This window comes from Balaenoptera acutorostrata, chromosome 3, assembly GCF_949987535.1.
Source record: "Balaenoptera acutorostrata chromosome 3, mBalAcu1.1, whole genome shotgun sequence".
Classification (NCBI taxonomy): Eukaryota; Metazoa; Chordata; class Mammalia; order Artiodactyla; family Balaenopteridae; genus Balaenoptera; species Balaenoptera acutorostrata.
In genome coordinates this window covers 173,215,997-173,236,763 of record NC_080066.1, presented here as the reverse complement: position 1 = coordinate 173,236,763, position 20,767 = coordinate 173,215,997, and the positions used below count along the sequence as shown (strand labels likewise).

Genomic DNA, 20,767 nt, shown 5'->3' with positions numbered 1-20,767 from the left:
TTGTTGCGGAGCACAGGCTCCAGACGCGCAGGCTCAGTAGTTGTGGCTCACGGGCCTAATTGCTCCGCGGCATGTGGGATCTTCCCAGACCAGGGCTCGAACCTGTGTCCCCTGCATTGGCAGGCAGACTCTCAACCACTGCGCCACCAGGGAAGCCCAGCAAAGGATTTTTTTCAAAATAATTTAGAGACTTCCTAAAGCTCACTACTATCTATCCTTCATCTTTTACTCTTGCTTTATGAAACTTTTAACTTGCAGTATGCGGCCTGTGGCCTGGATTTAGCCTGCTCAACACAGAGTGTACACCGTGCTCAATATTTTTAGCTTTAAATTTAATTTGCTTATGTACAATAACTCCTTAGTTAAGAGGACCTAACCACCTGTTCCCTTCTACTACTGTTTAACTGGTACTCCCAGGTGACATGCTAACAAGCTTAGGTCAGTTAATATCACTTCAGTTGAATGTGAAATTAAACCTAGACTGTGTAGACATAATTCCATTGAAATTATGGAATGATTTGGGAAAAACAGACATGAAAAAGCTTCATTCACTTTTGAATCACACGTGATACTAAAATAAACATCTTCTCAATTCACCACTGTAATCAGTAAAAAAAAAAAAAAAAAAAAAAATCCATATTGCCTGCATAGAAATGTGAACATCTTATAAAAATAACATGGTATATCCCTGATCTACATCACTGGAAACATGCCATATATGCCTAAAAATAAAACCCAAGGACACACTAATAATTACAGTATTTTAAAAACATATAAATTAATTTAAAAATTATAAAAAAGTTAAACCAAACAGAAAGCCAAAGCAAAGTCTACAAAACTAACTATTAGCAAACAGAATCCCCGTTAGTAGGTAACCTCCCTGACCCCATTAGTAGTGTAAGCTCCCTGAAGACACAAAGACATCATCTGTCCTGTTCATTCAAGTTCTCATAAAGAACAGCACTTTGCATATGGTACAAATAAATAATAAATAGCATGTATTAAATATTTAATATTATATATTAATAATGAATAAATATTAAACAGTCAGAGAAAAGAAAGTTCTAGTAGATCAAATATTTTGTTGACAGCAGGAAAACTAATTCTGAAGGAATTTAGGAAGTAATTAAATATAAAACTAAAACTGCAATGGCCACAATTCAATCTTTAGCAGGCACCACGGTGATTATTAGGACTATCAGTTAAACCATATTATCAATGTTCTAGAAACACTATTAATATATATTTAAGTCAACAGAATACCAAATAAGATAGCTATGATTTTATAAGACTAAGATTTTTTTTGAGCTACTGAAAACATTATAATGTCTCTACTGAGAAAATGATTAACGACATCTTTATAGTTTAAGATCTAGATTTCTCCATTTCCATCAGCTAATTTCCTTAAATATTTTCAACATAATTCAAAATGTTTATCATAATACTTCCTCCACTCAAGGATTAGGTACAAAAGATCAGCCATCAAAAGCTCTGAAAATTTCTCCTGACAATGACAACGTACTACTGGGAAAAAATGGTGAATTCAAATCTTATTTCACAGCAACTTACTCTGACTTTTGGCAAGATTCTCCGAAGTGTCTCAGTAGGGTTCTGTCGCATCAGAAATGGAAGATTCGCAATCACGCTTGTTCCTTGGATATCTTGACCAGCACTTACAAAGAAAACAAAAATTTAAAATTTGTAACTATAAATTTGTAATTATAATTTACATTATAAAAAGCAGGGATTAACTTGAAAACAACTGCTTTTTAATAACGAACACTCAGACTTCTGACAGTTTTAAACTTTAAACACATCATCTAGATATACAAATAAAGCCAGAACTGAAATTTCTGGCTTTAAGTCAATCTTATAACAAATGCATGAAGATATTAATTATGCTTATGCTAAAACAAGGTTCTCTATCCACACACACGTCTTGTTGAAGTCTAAAAATTTTGAGACCATTATTAGTTACTTTAAAATTCTACCTTATTTTTTCCTGTGACCTGCCAGTTTGCTATACTTTATAAAAATATAAATGATAAATTTCATTATGGTAAAATATTAATAATCATAACAACAGCAGGGACAGCAACAAAATCTACAGCAGAATCATACAACTTTCTTCTAGGACAATGAAACTACCTATTGCACTAGATTGAGTCACCAGAAACTTAACGATATATTCTATATTCTTAAAAGTCAGTAGGGTGTATTTATATGGTACCTTTTTAACAGAACATTCATTAGGTCACAAAGGCTTTACCAAAATAATCTGTGATACTCTAGTGGCCTACATACCTCAGAAAAAGTGTTCCGAGTCTTCCAAGAAACCACTTCCGTGCAAAAAAATTATTTGTTTTTAAAACATAAGCTAACCAACATAAGTTGCGCAAGTACTTGAAATATATATTATATAAAAGATGCTAGTAAATGTGGCACCACCTCAGAGGGAAACTCCACCTGTCGCTAACTGATACCAACTTAAATGTTAATTACTGATGCCGTAATATTTATTTATCTTAACTAAAATTATTTTTACTTAACTCTTCAAATGGAATTATTTATTATATGCATATAAGACCTTAACATGGTTTTCTAAAGAGTTTTTAAAGTATTATATTTATTTGCTTCAGCGTTTTATAAGTTCTGTTAATAAGCAGCATATTCTGATTAAACGAAGCTGCACTGCTGTGACAAAGGCTTTTTCCCTGCTGCGGTACGGTAGGCTGTGAAATACAGGTCAGCACAATCATTCCACTATTCTCATTCCTCTCTAAGTGAATACTTTAAAAGACAAAATCAAGAAGGAAAAGAGAAGGGAGGGAAACAGGAGACCCATGCCAAGGTGAGGAGAAGATCAAAAGAGGGAAATTAAAACTGCATATAAGATACTACTTGCAGTGGATTGAATGGTGGCCCCCCCCATAAAATATGTCCACACCCTAATCCTGGAAACTGTGAATGTTATCTTAATTTGAAAAAGGATCTTAAAGAGAAATGGAAATCAAAACTAGAATGAGGTATCACCTCACACTGTTAGAATGGACATCATCAGAAAATCTACAAACAGTAAATGCTGGAGAGCGTGTGGAGAAAAGGGAACCCTCTTGCACTGTTGGTGGGAATGTAAAGTGATACAGCCACTATGGAGAACAGTATGCAGGTTCCTTAAAAAACTAAAAATAGAACTACCATATGACCCAGCAATTCCACCACTGGGCATATACCCTGAGAAAACCATAATTCAAAGAGTCATGTACCACAATGTTCACTGCAGCTCTATTTACAATAGCCAGGACATGGAAGCAACCTAAGTGTCCATCAACAGATGAATGGATAAAGAAGATGTGGCACATATATACAATGGAATACTACTCAGCCATGAAAAGAAACGAAATTGAGCTATTTGTAGTGAGGTGGATGGACCTAGAGTCTGTCATACAGAGTGAAGTAAGTCAGAAAGAGAAAAAGAAATACCATATGCTAACACATATATATGGAATCTAAAGAAAAAAAAATGGTTATGAAGAACCTAGGGGCAGGACAGGAATAAAAACGCAGATGTAGAGAATGGACTTGAGGACACGGGGAGGGGGAGGGGTAAGCTGAGACAAAGTGAGAGACTGGCATGGACTTAATATACTACCAAATGTAAAATAGATAGCTACTGGGAAGCAGCCGCATAGCACAGGGAGATCAGCTCGGTGCTTTGTGACCACCTAGAGGGGTGGGATAGGGAGGGTGGGAGGGAGACACAAGAGGGAGGAGATATGGGGATATATGTATATGTATAGCTGATTCACTTTGTTATACAGCAGAAACTAACACACCATTGTAAAGCAATCATACTCCAATAAAGATGTTAAAAAAAAAAAAATGGGCAGAAGACCTAAATAGACATTTCTCTAAAAAAGACATACAGATGGCCAAGAGGCACATGAAAAGATGCTCAACATCACTAATTATTAGACAAATGCAAATCAAAACTACAATGAGGTATCAGCTCACACCAGTTAGAACGGGCATCATCAGAAAATCTACAAACAACAAATGCTGGAGAGAGTGTGGAGAAAAGGGAACCCTCTTGCACTGTTGGTGGGAATGTAAAGTGATACAGCCACTATGGAGAACAGTATGGAGGTTCCTCAAAAAACTAAAAATCGAATTACCATATGACCCAGCAATCCCACTACTGGGCATATACCCTGAGAATACCATAATTCAAAAAGACACATGCACCCCATTGTGCATTGCAGCACTATTTACAATAGCCAGGACATGGAAGCAACCTAAATGCCCATCAACAGAGGAATGGATAAAGAAGATGTGGTACATATATACAATGGAATATTATTCAGCCATAAGAAGGAATGAAATTGGGTCCTTTGTAGAGACGTGGATGGACCTAGACTGTCACACAGAGTGAAGTAAGTCAGAAAGAGAAAAACAAATATCGTATATTAACGCATGTATGTGGAATCTAGAAAAATGGTATAGATGAACCTGTTTGCAAGGCAGAAACAGACGCAGATGTAGAGAACAAACGTATGGACACCAAGGGCAGAAGGGGGGGGGTGGGATGAATTGGGAGATTGGGATTGACATATATACACTAATATGTATAAAATAAATAACTAATGAGAACCTGCTGTATAGCACAGGGAACTCCACTTCACTGTACAGTAGAAACTAACACAATATTGTAAAACAACTATACCCCAATAAAAAATTAATTAATTAATTTTTAAAAAAAGAACTGTTTTCCAAGTCTCTGCATGTATGGAGGATGGAAGCCCGGCTGTGGGCGGCAAGCAGCAGCCCTGGGAGGCTTCAAAAAAAAATCCTTAACAGAATATTAGCAAATAAAATATAGTAATATATTAAAGGAAGAATTATACACCATGATCAAATGAGATTTACTCCAGGGATGCAAGGCTAGTTCAATACTCAAAATCAGTGTAATCCATCATATTAACAGGTTAAAGAAGAAAAATATCACATGATCATATCAATGCAGAAAAACATTTGACAAAATTCAACACATGAACACTGAAATTACAAATACAATATCATTTACAATCACTCAAAAAACGAAATACTAACAAAATTACAGGACTCGTATACTGAAAACACAATGTTAATGAAAGAAATCAAAGGACATCTAAATAATTAGAAAAACCTACTCTATTGAAATTAGAAAAGCTATCCTGAACCACACGTTCTTATAAGGGTTATGAAACGAATTTCACATAAATACAAGACATATACAAGGACCATGTTCAAATTCCATATAGTTATTTTTTAAAAAAAGAGAATAAGGACTGAACTAATATTCTTAAAGACAATGAAAGACAGACAAGCCCACAAAACAGCTAATTATAACCTAGTATTTTTCCACAAGCAAAGGAAAAAAATTAAGAAAATGTATAAGACATAGGAAAAAAACCCATGAATCATAATTATGAAAGCTCAGAAATACGGTGATAAAACTCAGGAAAGAATTGAAAGAAAATATCTTGAAAAAGACTAAACTATAAAGAACACAAGGTTGAATAAATAAAATATATAATGCCTTAAGAAAAATAAAAGGTGAAGAGAATAAAAATTTTAAATTAAAAAAGATTAAAAAGATTTGAGAGAAAGTGATATATAAGACAGGCAAAGAAAATCCAACATACTTTTAATAGGAGTCCCTAAAGAAGCAACCAAATCAAGGGACCCATCAAAAAAAACATTACTTGAAATGAAAAAAGATTCAAAAGGGCACCCTGTGTACCTGAGAAAATCGATCCAGCATAACCAACACTGAAATATATTAAAGGACTTTAAAAAAATCCTTTGGGCATCCAAGAAAATGAGCAAGTTACTTAGTAACAGAAAAAAATATATGGACTGTCATTAGACTTTGACAGCTATAAGATGTTAGAAAAGCAAAGAATAGTCTATTGGTGACACTGCTTACTATAAAAAGGACATGAAAAAATATAAAAAGAAAGTACAGCTAAATTGTAATCACCATAATCTCTATCAAATATAAAATCTAAACTTAATTTCTATAATCAATATATGTATGGCCCTTTTCCCACCAAGGGAGAAAAATACATACATTTGGGTATTGTGTTAAGTATCATTGCTTAGAAGGGAAAGCAATTGAGTTAGCTAGTGGTCCTCGGCCGAGAGCGATCCCCTCCTCCCCAAGGGCACATATGACAATGTCTGGAGACATTTTTGATCATCACAACTTGGGAGATGCTACTATAATCCAGTAGGTAGGATCAAGGGATGCTGCTAAAACATTCCACAACACACAGAACAGCTACCCACAACAAAGAATGCCAACGTCTCAACCACAAAAAATGTCTAAGAAACCCCAGTTTACACAAAGTAACAATTAGTTGAACCATATGAAATTGCCAACATTAGATAATTATTGACCTACAACAACAGTAATTTCATATTTTCAACCTATGCATTAAGCTTAGCAGAAATATACTGTCAGGGCCTTCAAGGAAATGTATACAGGTTGGTAACCACAATATGCTAGAGCAATGGTTTCCAAACTTTAGCATGTATCAGAATCATCCTGCAGCACTTGTTAAAACTGGGTCTCACCCCCAGAGATTCTGGGACAGTAGGTCTTGGTGAGGCCTGAGAACTTGATTTCTAACATGTTCCCAGGTAATGCTGATGTTGATGGAGATAATACTCTGAGAGCTGCCATGACAAGAGGAAGGGTCAAATAAAGGAAAGAGGAAACCTCCTACTCTCCTTTTTTAGACTACACGTGTGAAATCAGCCAAGCGCACAGAAGCAGTTTGCCCAAATGAAGCACAAAGTCCATTTGACCTGAATGCATGTGTGCACTACTTCTGTCTACAGTTCTGTCTACAGTTCTACAGTTCTGGCACTGCTTCTGTCTACAGTTCACAAAAACAATGTTAAAAGTGATGTGGCAAAGAACAGGTAGCAGAGACGGAATAACAGGTAGTCTACTTAAATGCACATTAGAGGCAAGTTTGAGGAGGAGTTGGGAAAGGGTAACAGACTTGGAGAAGAGTAAACTTGGGTGAACATGAAAGTGGGGTACTGAGTCCCCCATGCCCGGGAATTTCTCAGGTGCTGTGGACCTGCTGTTACCTCCTGCTGACTTTGGTCAAAGGTAGTATAAATAAGCCAAATATGTGTGGATCTATGCTATCATCACTGAATGCAAGGGACCCAGAAATAATCAGCACAAGTTTAAGTCAACAATATAAAATTAAGTTTATTGCTACGTGATATGGTGTATGTAATTTTAAAATAAATGTTTGATCAATGTTAAACTTTCTTTTTTTTTTTTTTTTAACAAAATAAGCTTCCTACACTTCAAAGCCTACAACTTTCAACTGAAAGGCACAAGGAACAATCCTCCTGGCTACAATATGAGCTGCTCCTTTTTGCCCCAACTCTGCTATTCTTTGGGGCATGTTCCTTTTCTAGGATACTCAGAAACAAAAAGGACACAAGCCCACTCAGCAAACCATTCCTCTAAAACTAAAAAGAACTGGGTTAATCATCTAATCTGTACACTAGTGGCTAAAAGGGAAAGACAGGGGGGAAAAAAAGACTACTGAAATAAATGAATTTAGGACAGCTATCTCTTAAATTAATGTTACTAATTATTTTATTCCCACTGGGGGAAGCACCTATTTTAAAGAGCCATTTATAGTAATATCTTAAACCAATGAAAAACAAGTCAATCCACTCAAGCATTTTTTGCTAAAATAAAAGGTTTCGCAGTCTTCGTTGTCATCCCAGGCCTGCCACTGTCATGGGCAACTTCATTCAGCTGAATGAGGAACAGCTAGTTTTTGGCCCCCTCTAATTCAAGGATGTCTGGCACAAAGTCTACATTCCGTGATGCTTAGCATGGTATCTAGCACACAGTAAGGGCTCCATAAATATCTGTTGATTTAAATTGAGTCTGTCTCCACATCAGCAACCATTGTCAAAGGCTGGATCATATCATTATCTAGAAATGCTCCATCTGTATAATCTCAAATTCTGTGATCGCCTTTGCTGCTCATAAACTCTTAACTATTTTTCTGTTGCTAAACCCATTTTTACCCTCATCACATTTCTAATCCCTTCAATTCCTTCTTATTCTCCAGTTTCTAATATTCATCCTAGTTTCACTTTCTTCCTTGGCAGCCTGAACCTCCCTATTACTTCAATTACACTCTCACCAATAAACTTACTTCTTCAATTCTCCTCCTCCTAATTACAACAATAAAAATAGTATCTAATATACTATATGCTAGGCCTTATGCTAATAAACACCTTCCTTGCAGTATTAGATACTACTACTAGCTCCATTTTATAGAAGAGGAAATTAGGGCTTAGAAAGTTGAAGGTACTTGCCCAACATTACCCAGCCTGGACAGCTCCAAAACCCATGCACTGACCATTACATATACCACCTCTCTTCCAACCTGGGCACCCAGCTAATACCAAACTCATCCATCTGCTTTTCCATCCCACTCCTGCTCCCAAGCTATGTAGCACTACTAGAGAGAACTGCGTAATAATGCTGCTTTTAAAAACATACCATTTCAAAAAAAAAAAAAAAAAAAAACCTGTCCTCAATGATACTGGAGGCAAACAAAATGATAACTAATTTGTGCGAGATCAAGAAAAGGAGTAAAAATTCTTAGTATATTATATTTGCTTAAAGCACTTTCAGAAGCATTATCTTGGGTCTCTAAAAATGAGGCTATCTGTGCTAGTTTATGAAACCCATGCCCTTGCCCACAAAGAATAAGCTGCATGTTACAACAGACCTAGATACTGACAATACTGTCTTTCTCTATTCTTATACCTTGTTTCAACCTTCTGAGAGGTCAAAATCCAAAGAGGAAGACAGATTCACATGCTAAAAATTCTAACTGTATAGCAAAAAGCCCTATTCTCTTTTCATAGCTAGACAACCCTCACAGTTTACTGAATCCTAAACCAATTAGAAAAGGAAGAGGGGAAGGAGCAGATGCTATCCAAAGGTGATGACATCACATAGTCAAAGGAGCAGATGCTATCCAAAGGTGACAACATCACATAGTCACCACTGGAGAAATTAACTTGAGAACTCTAGCTCTGCTGACTGTTCAACTATGTGTGGGATCCTAAATGATCTGTATACACAGAGCCTGTGATCCTAATCCTAGCGGCTCTCACTTCAAATTCCAAATTACAACACAAACTGCTGATACTACGTTTGAATTTGTAACAATGAAGCAGATGTCACACAGGCCTTGCTTTGAGTTCCCAATGAAAACTAAACGTTACATAGTTGATATTTAATTATTTCTTTACTCAAAAAAAATTAAACAGTTTGTATTAATGAATAGAACAAAATTAATTAAATGATTAGCCTAGAGAATTAAACTTCCAAGAAAGACAAAACCTCCTTTTAAGAAAAAGATGACTCAAGAATCTAAAGCAGGGGCTTCCCTGGTGGCGCAGTGGTTGAGAATCTGCCTGCTAATGCAGGGGACACGGGTTCGAGCCCTGGTCTGGGAAGATCCCACATGCCGCGGAGCAACTAGGCCCGTGAGCCACAACTACTGAGCCTGCGCGTCTGGAGCCTGTGCTCCGCAACAAGAAAGGCCACGATAGTGAGAGGCCCACACACCGCGATGAAGAGTGGCCCCCACTCGCCGCAACTAGAGAAAGCCCTGGCACAGAAACGAAGACCCAACACAGCCAAAAATAAATAAATAAATAAGTAAATTTAAAAAAAAAAAAGAATCTAAAGCAGAAGATACCAAATACCAATCCATAACATCAAGAATTTTTCAAATGTGGTGTATTTTCACGTTAGTACTATAAAATTGAGTCCTTAATAATGTTAAATCCTCAAAACATCACCTTAAAAAGTTTACGTAGTTAGAGACCCATTCAACTCTACTTACAGTCATCATGCTTAGAATCGTAGAGAAACAAATTATATTTTTAATAGCACCGAAGGAAGGTAAAAGAAAACAAACATTTAGACTCACGTTGACTTCTCCAAGTATCTCCATAAAACTCAGATCTGGAGATTGGTTCAAGATGGCAAAGTAGAAGGACATGCACTCACTCCCTCTTGCAAGAGCACCAGAATCACAACTAACTGCTGAACAATCATCAACAGGAAGACACTGGAGATCACCAAAAAAAGACACCCCACATCCAAAAACGAAAGAGAAGCCGCAATGACATGGTAGGAGGGGCGCAAACACAATAAAATCAAATCCCGTAACTACCAGGTGGGTGACTCACAAACTGGAGAACAATTATACCACAGAGGTCCACCCACTGGAGTGAAGGTTCTGAGCCCCACGTCAGGCTTCCCAACCTGGGGGTCCAGTAACAGAAGGAGGAATTCCCCGAGAATCAGACATTGAAGGCCAGTGGAATTTGATTGCAGGACTTCTACAGGACTTGGGGAAACAGAAGTGCCCTTGTGTCCACTCTTGAAGGGCACACACAGGGTAGTGTGCGCATCGGGACCCTGGGGGAAGGAGCAGTGACCCCACAGGAAACTGAGCCAGACCTGCCTGCTGGTGTTGGAGGGTCTCCTGCAGAGGCAGGGGGTGGCTGTGGCTCACCAAGGGACAAGGACACTGGCAGCAGAAGTTCTGGGAAGAACTCCTTGGTGTGAACCCTCCCAGAGTCCACCATTAGCCCCACCAAAGAGCCAGGTATGCTCCAGTGCTGGGTCACTTCAGGCCAAACAACCAACAGGGAGGGAACCAAGTCCCACCCATCAGCAGACAAGCAGAATAAAGGCTTACTGAGCTCTGCCCACCAGAGCAACACCCAGCTCTATCCACCACCACTCCCTCCCATCAGGAAACTTGCACAAGCCTCTCAGATAGCCTCATCCACGAGAGCGCAGACAGCAAAAGCAAGAAGAACTACAACCCTGCAGCCTGTGGAATGAAAACCACATCACAGAAAGACAGACAAAATGAAAAGGCACAGGACTATGTACCAGATGAAGGAACAAGACAAAAGCCCAGAAAAACAACTAAATGAAGTGGAGACAGACAACCTTCCAGAAAAAGAATTCAGAATAAGGATAGTGAAGATGATCCAGGACCTCAGGAAAAAAATGGAGGTAAAGATCTAGAAGATGCAAGAAATGTTTAACAAAGACCTAGAAGAATTAAACAACAAACACCTCGAAGAATTGAAGAACAAACAAACAGAGATGAACAATACAGTAACTGAAATGAAAATACACTAGAAGGGAATCAATAGCAGAATAACTGAGGTAGAAGAACGGATAAGTGACCTGGAAGACAGAATGGTGGAATCCACTGCCGTGGAACAGAATAAAGAAAAAAGAATGAAAAGAAATGAAGACAGCCTAAGAAACCTCTGGGACAACATTAAACACACCAACATTCACATTATAGGGGTCCTAGAAGGAGAAGAGAGACAGAAAGGAACCGAGAAGATATTTGAAGAGATTATAATAAAAAACTTCCCAAACATGGGAAAGGAAACAGCCACCCAAGTGCAGGAAGCGCAGAGAGTCCCAGGCAGGATAAACCCAAGGAGAAACACGCCAAGACACATAGTAATCAAATTGACAAAAACTAAAGACAAAGAAAAATTATTAAAATAAACAAGGGAAAAATGACAAATAACATACCAGGGGACTCCCATAAGGTTAATAGCTGATTTCTAAGCAGTAACTCTACAAGCCAGAAGGGATGGCACGATATAATTAAAGTGATGAAAGGGAAGAAACTACAACCAAGATTACTCTACCCAGCAAGGATCTCATTCAGATTTGACAGAGAAATCAAAAGCTTTACGGACAAGCAAAAGCAAAAGAATTCAGCACTACCAAACCAGCTACACAACAAACGCTAAAGGAACTTTTGTAAGTGAGAAACACAACAGAAGAAAAAGACCCACAAAAACAAACCCAAAACAATTAAGAAAATAGTAATAGGAACATTCATGTCAATAATTACCTTAAATGTGAATGGATTACACGTTCCAACCAAAAGACACAGGCTCGCTGAATGGATACCAAAAAAAGACCCATATATATGCTGTCTACAAGAGACCCACTTCAGACCTAGGGACACATACAGACTGAAAATGAGGGGATGGAAAAAGATATTCCATGCAAATGGAAATCAAAAGAAAGCTGGAGTGGCAATACTGATATCAGATAAAATAGACTTTAAAATAAAGAATGTCACAAGAGACAAGGAAGCACACTACATAATGATCAAGGGATCAATCCAAGAAGAAGATATAGCAATTATACATATATATGCACCCAACACAGGAACACCTCAATACATAAGGCAAATGCTAACAGCTGTAAAAGAGGAAATCGACAGTAACACAGTAATAGTGGGGGACTTTAACACCTCACTTACACCCATGGACAGATCATCCAGACAGAAAATTAATAAGGAAACACAAGCTTTAAATGACACAATAGACCAGATAGATTTAATTGATATTTATAGGACACTCCATCCAAAAACGGCAGATTACACTTTCTTCTCAAGTGCACACGGAACATTCTCCAGGATAGATCCCATCTTGGGTCACAAATCAAGCCTCAGTAAATTCAAGAAAACTGAAATCATATCAAGCATCTTTTGCGACCACAAGGTTATGAGATTACAAATCAATTACAGGGAAAAAATGTAAAACACACAAACACATGGAGGCTAAACAATATGTTACTAAATAACCTAGAAATCAAAGAGGAAATCAAAAAATACCTAGAGACAAATTACAACGAAAACACGACGATCCAAAACTTATGGGATGCAGCAAAAGCAGTTCTAAGAGGGAAGTTTATAGCAAAACAAGCCTACCTCAAGAAACAACAAACATCTCAAATAAACAATCTAACCTTACACCTAAAGGAACTAGAGAAAGAAGAACAAACAAAACCCAAAGTTAGTAGAAGGAAAGAAATCATAAAGATCAGAGCAGAAATAAATGAAATAGAAACAAAGAAAACAATAGCAAAGATCAATAAAACTAAAAGCTGGTTCTTTGAGAAGATAAACAAAATTGATAAAGCTTTAGCCACACTCATCAAGAAAAAGAGGGAGAGGACACAAATAAATAAAATTAGAAATGAAAAAGGAGAAGTTACAACGGACACCACAGAAATACAAAGCATCATGAGAGACTACTACAAGTAACTCTATGCCAATAAAATGGACAACCTGGAAGAAATGGACAAATTCTTAGAAAGGTATAACTTTCCAAGACTGAACCAGGAAGAAATAGAAAATATGAACAGACCAATCACAAGTAATGAAACTGAAACTCTGATTATTCTTCCAACAAACATAAGTCAGGACCAGATGGCTTCATAGGGGAATTCTATCAAACATTTAAAGAAGAGCTAACACCCATCCTTCTCAAACTCTTCCAAAATACTGCAGAGGAAGGAACACTCCTAAACTCATTCTGTGAGGTCACCATCACCCTGATACCAAAACCAGACAAAGATACTACTAAAAAAGAAAATTACACACCGATGTCACTGAAGAATATAGATGCAAAAATCCTCAACAAAATACTAGCAAACAGAATCCAACAACACATTAAAAGGATCATACACCATGATCAAGTGGGATTTATCCCAGGGATGCAAGGATTCTTCAATATATGCAACTCAATCAATGTGATACACCACATTAACAAATTGAAGAAAAAAAACCATATGATCATCTCAATAGATGCAGAAAAAGCTTTTGACAAAATTCAACATCCATTTATGATAAAAACTCTCCAGAAAGTGGGCATAGAGGGAAAGTACCTCAACATGATAAAGGCCATATATGACAAACCCACAGCAAACATCATTCTCAATGGTGAAAAACTGAAAGCATTTCCTCTAAGATCAGGAACAAGACAAGGATGTCCACTCTCGCCACTATTATTCAACACAGTTTTGGAAGTCCTAGTCACGGCAATCAGAGAAGAAAAAGAAATAAAAGGAATCCAAATTGGAAAAGAAGAAAAAATGTCACTGTTTGCAGATGACATGATACTCTACATAGAGAATTCTAAATATGCCACCAGAAAACTACTAGAGCTAATCAATGAATTTGGTAAAGTCGCAGGATACAAAATTAATGCACAGAAATCTCTTGCATTCCTACACTAACAATGAAAGATTAGAAAGAGAAATTAAGGAAATAATCCCATTCACCATTTCAACAAAAAGAATAAAATACCTAGGAATAAACCTACCTAGGGAGACAAAAGACCTGTACTCAGAAAACTATAAGACACTGATGAAAGAAATCAAAAATGACACAAACAGATGGAGAGATATACCATGTTCTTGGGTTGGAAGAAATATTGTGAAAATGACTATACTACCCAAAGCAATCTTACAGATTCAATGTAATCCTTATCAAATTACCAATGGCATTTTTTACAGATCTAGAACAAATAATCTTAAAATCTGTATGGAGACACAAAAGACCCCGAATAGCCAAAGCAGTCTTGAGGGAAAAAAACCGAGCTGGAGGAATCAGACTCCCTGACTTCAGACTATACTACAAAGCTACAGTAATCAAGACAATATGGTTCTGGCACAAAAACAGAAATATAGATCAATGGAACAGGATAGAAAGCCCAGAGATAAACCCATGCAACTATGGTTAACTAATCTATAACAAAGGAGGCAAGGATATACAATGGAGAAAAGACAGTCTCTTCAATAAGTGGTGCTGGGAAAACTGGACAGCTACATGTAAAAGAATGAAATTAGAACACTCCCTAACACCATACACAAAAATAAACTCAAAATGGATTAAAGACCTAAATGTAAGACCGGACACTATAGAACTCTTAGAGTAAAACATAGGAAGAACACTCTTTGACATAAATCACAGCAAGATCTTTTTTGACCCACCTCCTAGAGTAATGGAAATAAAAACAAAAATAAACAAATGGGACCTAATGAAACTTAAAAGCTTTTGCACAGCAAAGGAAACTGTAAACAAGACGAAAAGACAACCCTCAGAATGCGAGAAAATATTTGCAAACGAATCAATGGACAAAGGATTAATCTTCAAAATATATAAACAGCTCATGCAGCTCAATATTAAAAAAACAAACAATCCAATCCAAAAATGCGCAGAAGACCTAAATAGACATTTCTCCAAAGAGGACATACAGATGGCCAAGAAGCACATGAAAAGCTGCTCAACATCACTAATTATTAGACAAATGCAAATCAAAATAACAATGAGGTATCACCTCACACCAGTTAGAATAGGCATCATCAGAAAATCTACAAACAACAAATACTGGAGAGGGTGTGGAGAAAAGGGAACCCTCTTGCACTGTTGGTGGGAATGTAAAGTGAAACAGCCACTATGGAGAACAGTATGGAGTTTCCTTAAAAAACTAAAAATAGAATTACCATATGACCCAGCAATCCCATTCCTGGGCATATACCCAGAGAAAACCACAATTCAAAAAGACACATGCACCCCAATGTTCATTGCAGCACTATTTACAAGAGCCAGGTAATGGAAGCAACCTAAATGCCCATCAACAGACAAATGGATAAAGAAGATGTGGTACATATATACAATGGAATATTACTCAGCCATAAAAAGGAACAAAATTGAGTTATTTATAGTGAGGTGGATGGACCTAGAGTCTGTCATACAGAGTGAAGTAAGTCAGAAAGAGAAAAACAAATATCGTATATTAACGCATATATGTGGAATCTAGAAAAATGGTACAGATGAACTGGTCTACAAGGCAGAAATAGAGACACAGATGTAGCAAACAAACGTATGGACACCAAGTTGGGGAAAACAGGTAGGGGGACAGGGTGGGATGAATTGGGAGATTGGGATTGACATATATACACTAATATGTATAAAATAGATAACTAATAAGAACCTGCTGTATAAAAATAAATAAATAAATAAAATTCAGAAAAATAAAAAAAATAAATTATCTAATAAAAAACCATTTTCCAAAAAAAAAAGAAAAAAAACCCAACATTTAAGGGTCTATTGCCACACAAGATGCTTTACATACATTATCATGTTAATCTTGACAATACATATGCAATATATTTATATCCTTAATTTAGAGTTGAGGAAACTGAGTCCCCCCCCAAAAAAAATGTGACTTCCCAAAAGTATTCCAACTACTAAAGATTGGAGCCAGGATTCCAACCTATGATTTCTAAGTCCATACCCTAGGGCTACTAGACCACTAAGGGTCATCGTTCCATCTATCATAAGAAGTGGCTGAACTGTCAGCCTAAAAATGTCTCTAAGGTGATAATTTTGCAAGAGAAAAATGTGCACACAAATTATTTAGTAATATTCATGTGACAACAAATTCTTTTACTGAAATTTCCACTATACATCTTTTACCATCCCAATGTCATGTCAACATAGCATAGAGAAGTATCGGGCATTGTGAAGAGGAGACAAACTCCTCTTCCGACTAAAGCAGTGTCACCAGTAATAAAGAGAGCATTTCCTTTTGAATGGCTCTTCAACTTCACATATGAAAACTTGAGCTCATTTTTCCCCTCCCTCCTTTTATCAACAGAGGTACACACAGCCCTCTGCTTCTCCATGGACACATCTTAGAACTACTCTAACCTTTCCTCTCTCCCTCACACCCCACGTCAAATCTCACAACGGTACGCAAGATGAGCATTATCCTCAAGTGTTCTGGGGTGGAATGAACTTATTAAGGAGCAAAAACACCTACTGCATTAATAAATCTTTCCTTATTTTTGTTTTTGTATTGTTTATTTTGGGTTTTTTCCATATATTTCAATATTAACAGGATAATACTGCATGGTAACTTCGATATGTTTTTAATTTAGTATACATAGAAGGATAATAATTATTAAAATTTAGTTCCAATTATATATATATTAATTCCCACACACAAACACGTGTGTATATACTAGGTCACAATTTTAAATGTATTCCTTACTAAGAATCATGGTAAAAAAAAAACCTGAAAATCATTGTTCTACAGTATTTTGCAAAGAGTAAAAGGGAAGATTACTAATGTCTGCCCTAAATATATGAGCTCTAACAGGAATATTGAAAGGTACGTTAAAAATGAGTTCAGGAATAACTACACAAACTTAGAAGATTCCTGGAAACATTGTAATATCTCCCATTATTCTTTTTAATCAGCTTATTTCCCCATTAACAAATGGTAGTAAAAAATCCATTGAAAAATATTTTTTAAAAATATATAGATATAGGACATAGCAAGGGAAAGGGGATAGCTAAGAGGACTGGGTTTACATAGCAGCCAACCTAGTAAGCGAGGAACCCAGGAGGAAAACAGAATAGTAACTGACAGCTATAAAAAAAAGAAAGAGAAAAAAAATCACCTGCAGAAAGAAAAAAATCACCCTAGCACCTGCAGAAAGAAAAGACGATAAACAGCTATCATAGGAAGGGAAGGAGACCCGCTTACTTAACCTATAGAAGACAGGTGGGCTGATATGTTCAATAATTCAGCAAGTATTTATTCAAGAGCTGCTGGGTACCAGGCACTGGTCCTGGAGTCTCCAGCACAATCTAATAACGCTTTATGCCTAGCCAGAGAATTTGTCAGATGACAAATATGGACTGAGTGCTTATTATATACTGGACACTGAGCTAAGCCCTGGCAGGGACATGGTGGTACAGACAGATACAAACCCTGCCCTGTTAGAGCTTCACAGTCAGAGAAGACACGAGTTAAAAAAAACAACAAAAATCAACGAAATCATCCTAAGTGTACAAAGACCTACACAGGAACAGTACACGGTACTATCAAGAACATCGCTTAGTTCAGAGGTAAAGGAGGCCTTCCCTGAAAAGTCGAGCCCTGAAAGATGAGTAGGAATCAGTGACAAGAGAGAGTAGAAGGAACAGTGTGTTCAAAGGTCCCAGGCTGAGGGGATTTATTCAATCACTTCATAAACACTCACTGAACATTCTGGATCTACCAGTCACTGTGCTCTGCATGTAGAAAGAAAACTATAAAAGCAAAGCACTCTGATTCTGTGTATCTGAGTGGCTTCTAGCAGAAATAAAATCAGTAGGACTTGATACAAAACTAATTACTGAGAGAAAAAGAAAGCGTACAAAATTATTACCAGGTTTCCCTCCAGTACAGTTTAAAAGGATGGTCAGGCTTCAATAACAAATGGAGGCATATTTAGATAAAAAGTGATGAATTCAGTTTTGGGCACACTGAGTTTGAAAAACCAGCAAGACATTCTGGTAGAGACATGGTGGTGGCAGCACCCAGCAAGCAGCCCTGGCCCAAAGTCTGGGAGAAAAGCCCAAGGCTATAGACACGTATTTGGAAATCAGGTCAGGGAGATGTTAAGTCTAGGAGCGGAGAATATGACACAGAAAGCGAGTCCCTAACACAATACGCATGGATCCTGTCTACTCATTTGACTGATATTACTGTAAATGGGGCACCAAATCAGAAGAAATGGAGTACAAACAAATCAATTACAAAATGTAAAAGCTCATCAGTCAACCCCAAATCAACCTGTAAAAGCTGTGTGAAACAATGATTCCTTTTCTCTAATGCTAATGATACGATATAATGGAATGGTGGAGTTGAAGAGGGCTTTAGACATATAATTCACCCCCTTACACTATGACAATAAAGAAACTAACATCCACAGAGACTATGGAAGTTGTTCAAGGTTAACTAGCTAGCTATTGCCAGGGTCTGGATACTACCTCCACAAAGCAAGAATCTAATTTAAATAAAACAACAAAATTAAGATCCCTCATGCGTTCCTAAATAACTATTAATTTAATTTCACACGAATATTTTCTTCTTTAAGAGAAACAAAGCCAATTTTCTCCCTACTGTCCCTTATAGTAAAAGAACTATTTCAGACATTCCTATCATTCCTTTCAGCAATATATGAACTACCAGTCCTCCAGTTATAGTTACCTTGAAGAAAAATATCGTCTAAGGAAATATAATTGCTACTTACACCATTTGTAAGTCAATGAGTAAATATGGATCTATAGGAGTAAATAATGATGTATATATCCTACCTAAATTATAAATATATCTCAAGACTGTCTTTTAAATTTTTTAAATAAATTTACTTATTATTTTATTTATTTATTTTTGGCTGCATTGGGTCTTCATTGCTGTGGACGGGCTTTCTCTAGTTGCAGCGAGCGGGGACCAGTCTTTGTTGCAGTGCGCGGGCTTCTCTTGTTGTGGAGCACGGGCTCTAGGCACGCAGGCTCAGTAGCTGTGGCTGGCGGGCTTAATTGCTCTGCGGCATGTGGGATCTTCCCAGACCAGGGCTCGCACCCATGTCCCCTGCATTGGCAGGTGGATTCTTTACCACTGTGCCACCAGGGAAGCCCTATCTCAAGATTTTAATATGTTGTCCAGTCTAGGTCCACATGCTTTTCTCGTATGGGAATCATGAAGAAACTAAGCAGTATAATGGACTTCTAAAATCACAATATGTAGTGACTTTTACTATGAAATAATGATTAAGTAAAATAACAAGTCATTCTATTCCTATGTATATTCTGTTTACCTACACAAAACAAAAGGATTTAGAGCAGCACACATGTTTAAACATGCAAAATATTGAACACTTTAGTATTTTTTTAGAAAATACTAGTCAAAAGAATCAGAGCTGACTAGTATATCCTGAGTTTGGGGAGGGGGGGTTTAGCTAGAGAAAAGTAAATAATTTTGAAGGAGAAGAGAAATGTATGTACTAACCACCTGAGGAAAGCTGATAACCAGGGTGAGCAGGGAGTTAAGTTTACAGAGTCACAGAGCAAGGAGGCGTCTCGGCAGCATGACTAGTACAGCTCCCTCACTTCACTGACAGAATTCAGAGGAGCTAAATGATGCTCCCAAGGTCACACAGCTGGTTTGTGGCTGTGCTCTGTGTTTCTTAGCAACAGGGATTAAAAGAAAAACACAAGTTACATAGCTCTCACTGCTGAATAAAAAGAAACATAAAATTAGCCTAGAGACGGATTATATATATACTCCTGTATAATAAATAAGAGACTAGAGTTAACTAATAAAATATATGCCATTTTGGAACATTAAGAAATATTTTTCTTGAAGAAAAAAAAAAAAAGAAAGGAGGTCACATCTACTTACCCACCATTATACCGAAAGAAATGAGTAAAACGCTAGAATTTCTGACCCTCCAGCAGGTTTCTGCTAATCCAGTATTTGAAAACCATCTTGATGAAACAAATGGCTTTTAAACAATGTGTTATCTCAGAAAACTACGGAAACCGTGTGAATGTTCCTACTTTGTAAAAAAAAAAAAAGATTTAATCTGCGTGAACAGCAGAGATGAGGAACAGGAAAAACTGAGGATACTCCCGGGTGTGTAACCTGTGACGTTAAGTAGATGTTGGTGCCGTTTAGCCCAGATAAGCAGACAACCCAAATTTGAGAAAAGATCTGAAGGAAGTGATAGAGCGAGCAATGCAATGCCGACACCTGAGGAAAAAAACATTAAAAGCAGAAGGAACAGCAAGTGCAAAAGCCCTGAGGTAAATGTGTATTTGGTGTATTTAATGAATAGCAAGGATGGCTGGAGTACACACTAAGCGAAGAAGGGAAGAGTAAGAAATGAAGTCAGAGCTGTAATGGGGAAAAAGGGGAGGTCACAGAAATCAGAGCAAGTACATGCTCAAACCATAATGGAACTAAATTAGAAATC

The 20,767-nt window shown here is 37.2% G+C and overlaps 1 protein-coding gene across 1 annotated transcript in view; it reads right to left on the bottom strand.

Annotated features, from left to right (window-relative positions):
* The window catches only part of PPP4R4 (protein phosphatase 4 regulatory subunit 4), a 104,248-nt gene extending 83,992 nt beyond the window's left edge, over nucleotides 1–20,256 (bottom strand). Inside the window, exons 1-2 of the mRNA XM_057544440.1 lie at nucleotides 20,194–20,256; nucleotides 1,570–1,672 (exon numbers count right to left, since the gene is read on the bottom strand). Coding sequence (XP_057400423.1) covers nucleotides 1,570–1,620 — 51 coding nt within the window. The 5' untranslated portion in view covers nucleotides 1,621–1,672; nucleotides 20,194–20,256. The remainder of the gene's footprint in view (nucleotides 1–1,569; nucleotides 1,673–20,193) is intronic.
* Nucleotides 20,257–20,767: the final 511 nt, after the last annotated feature.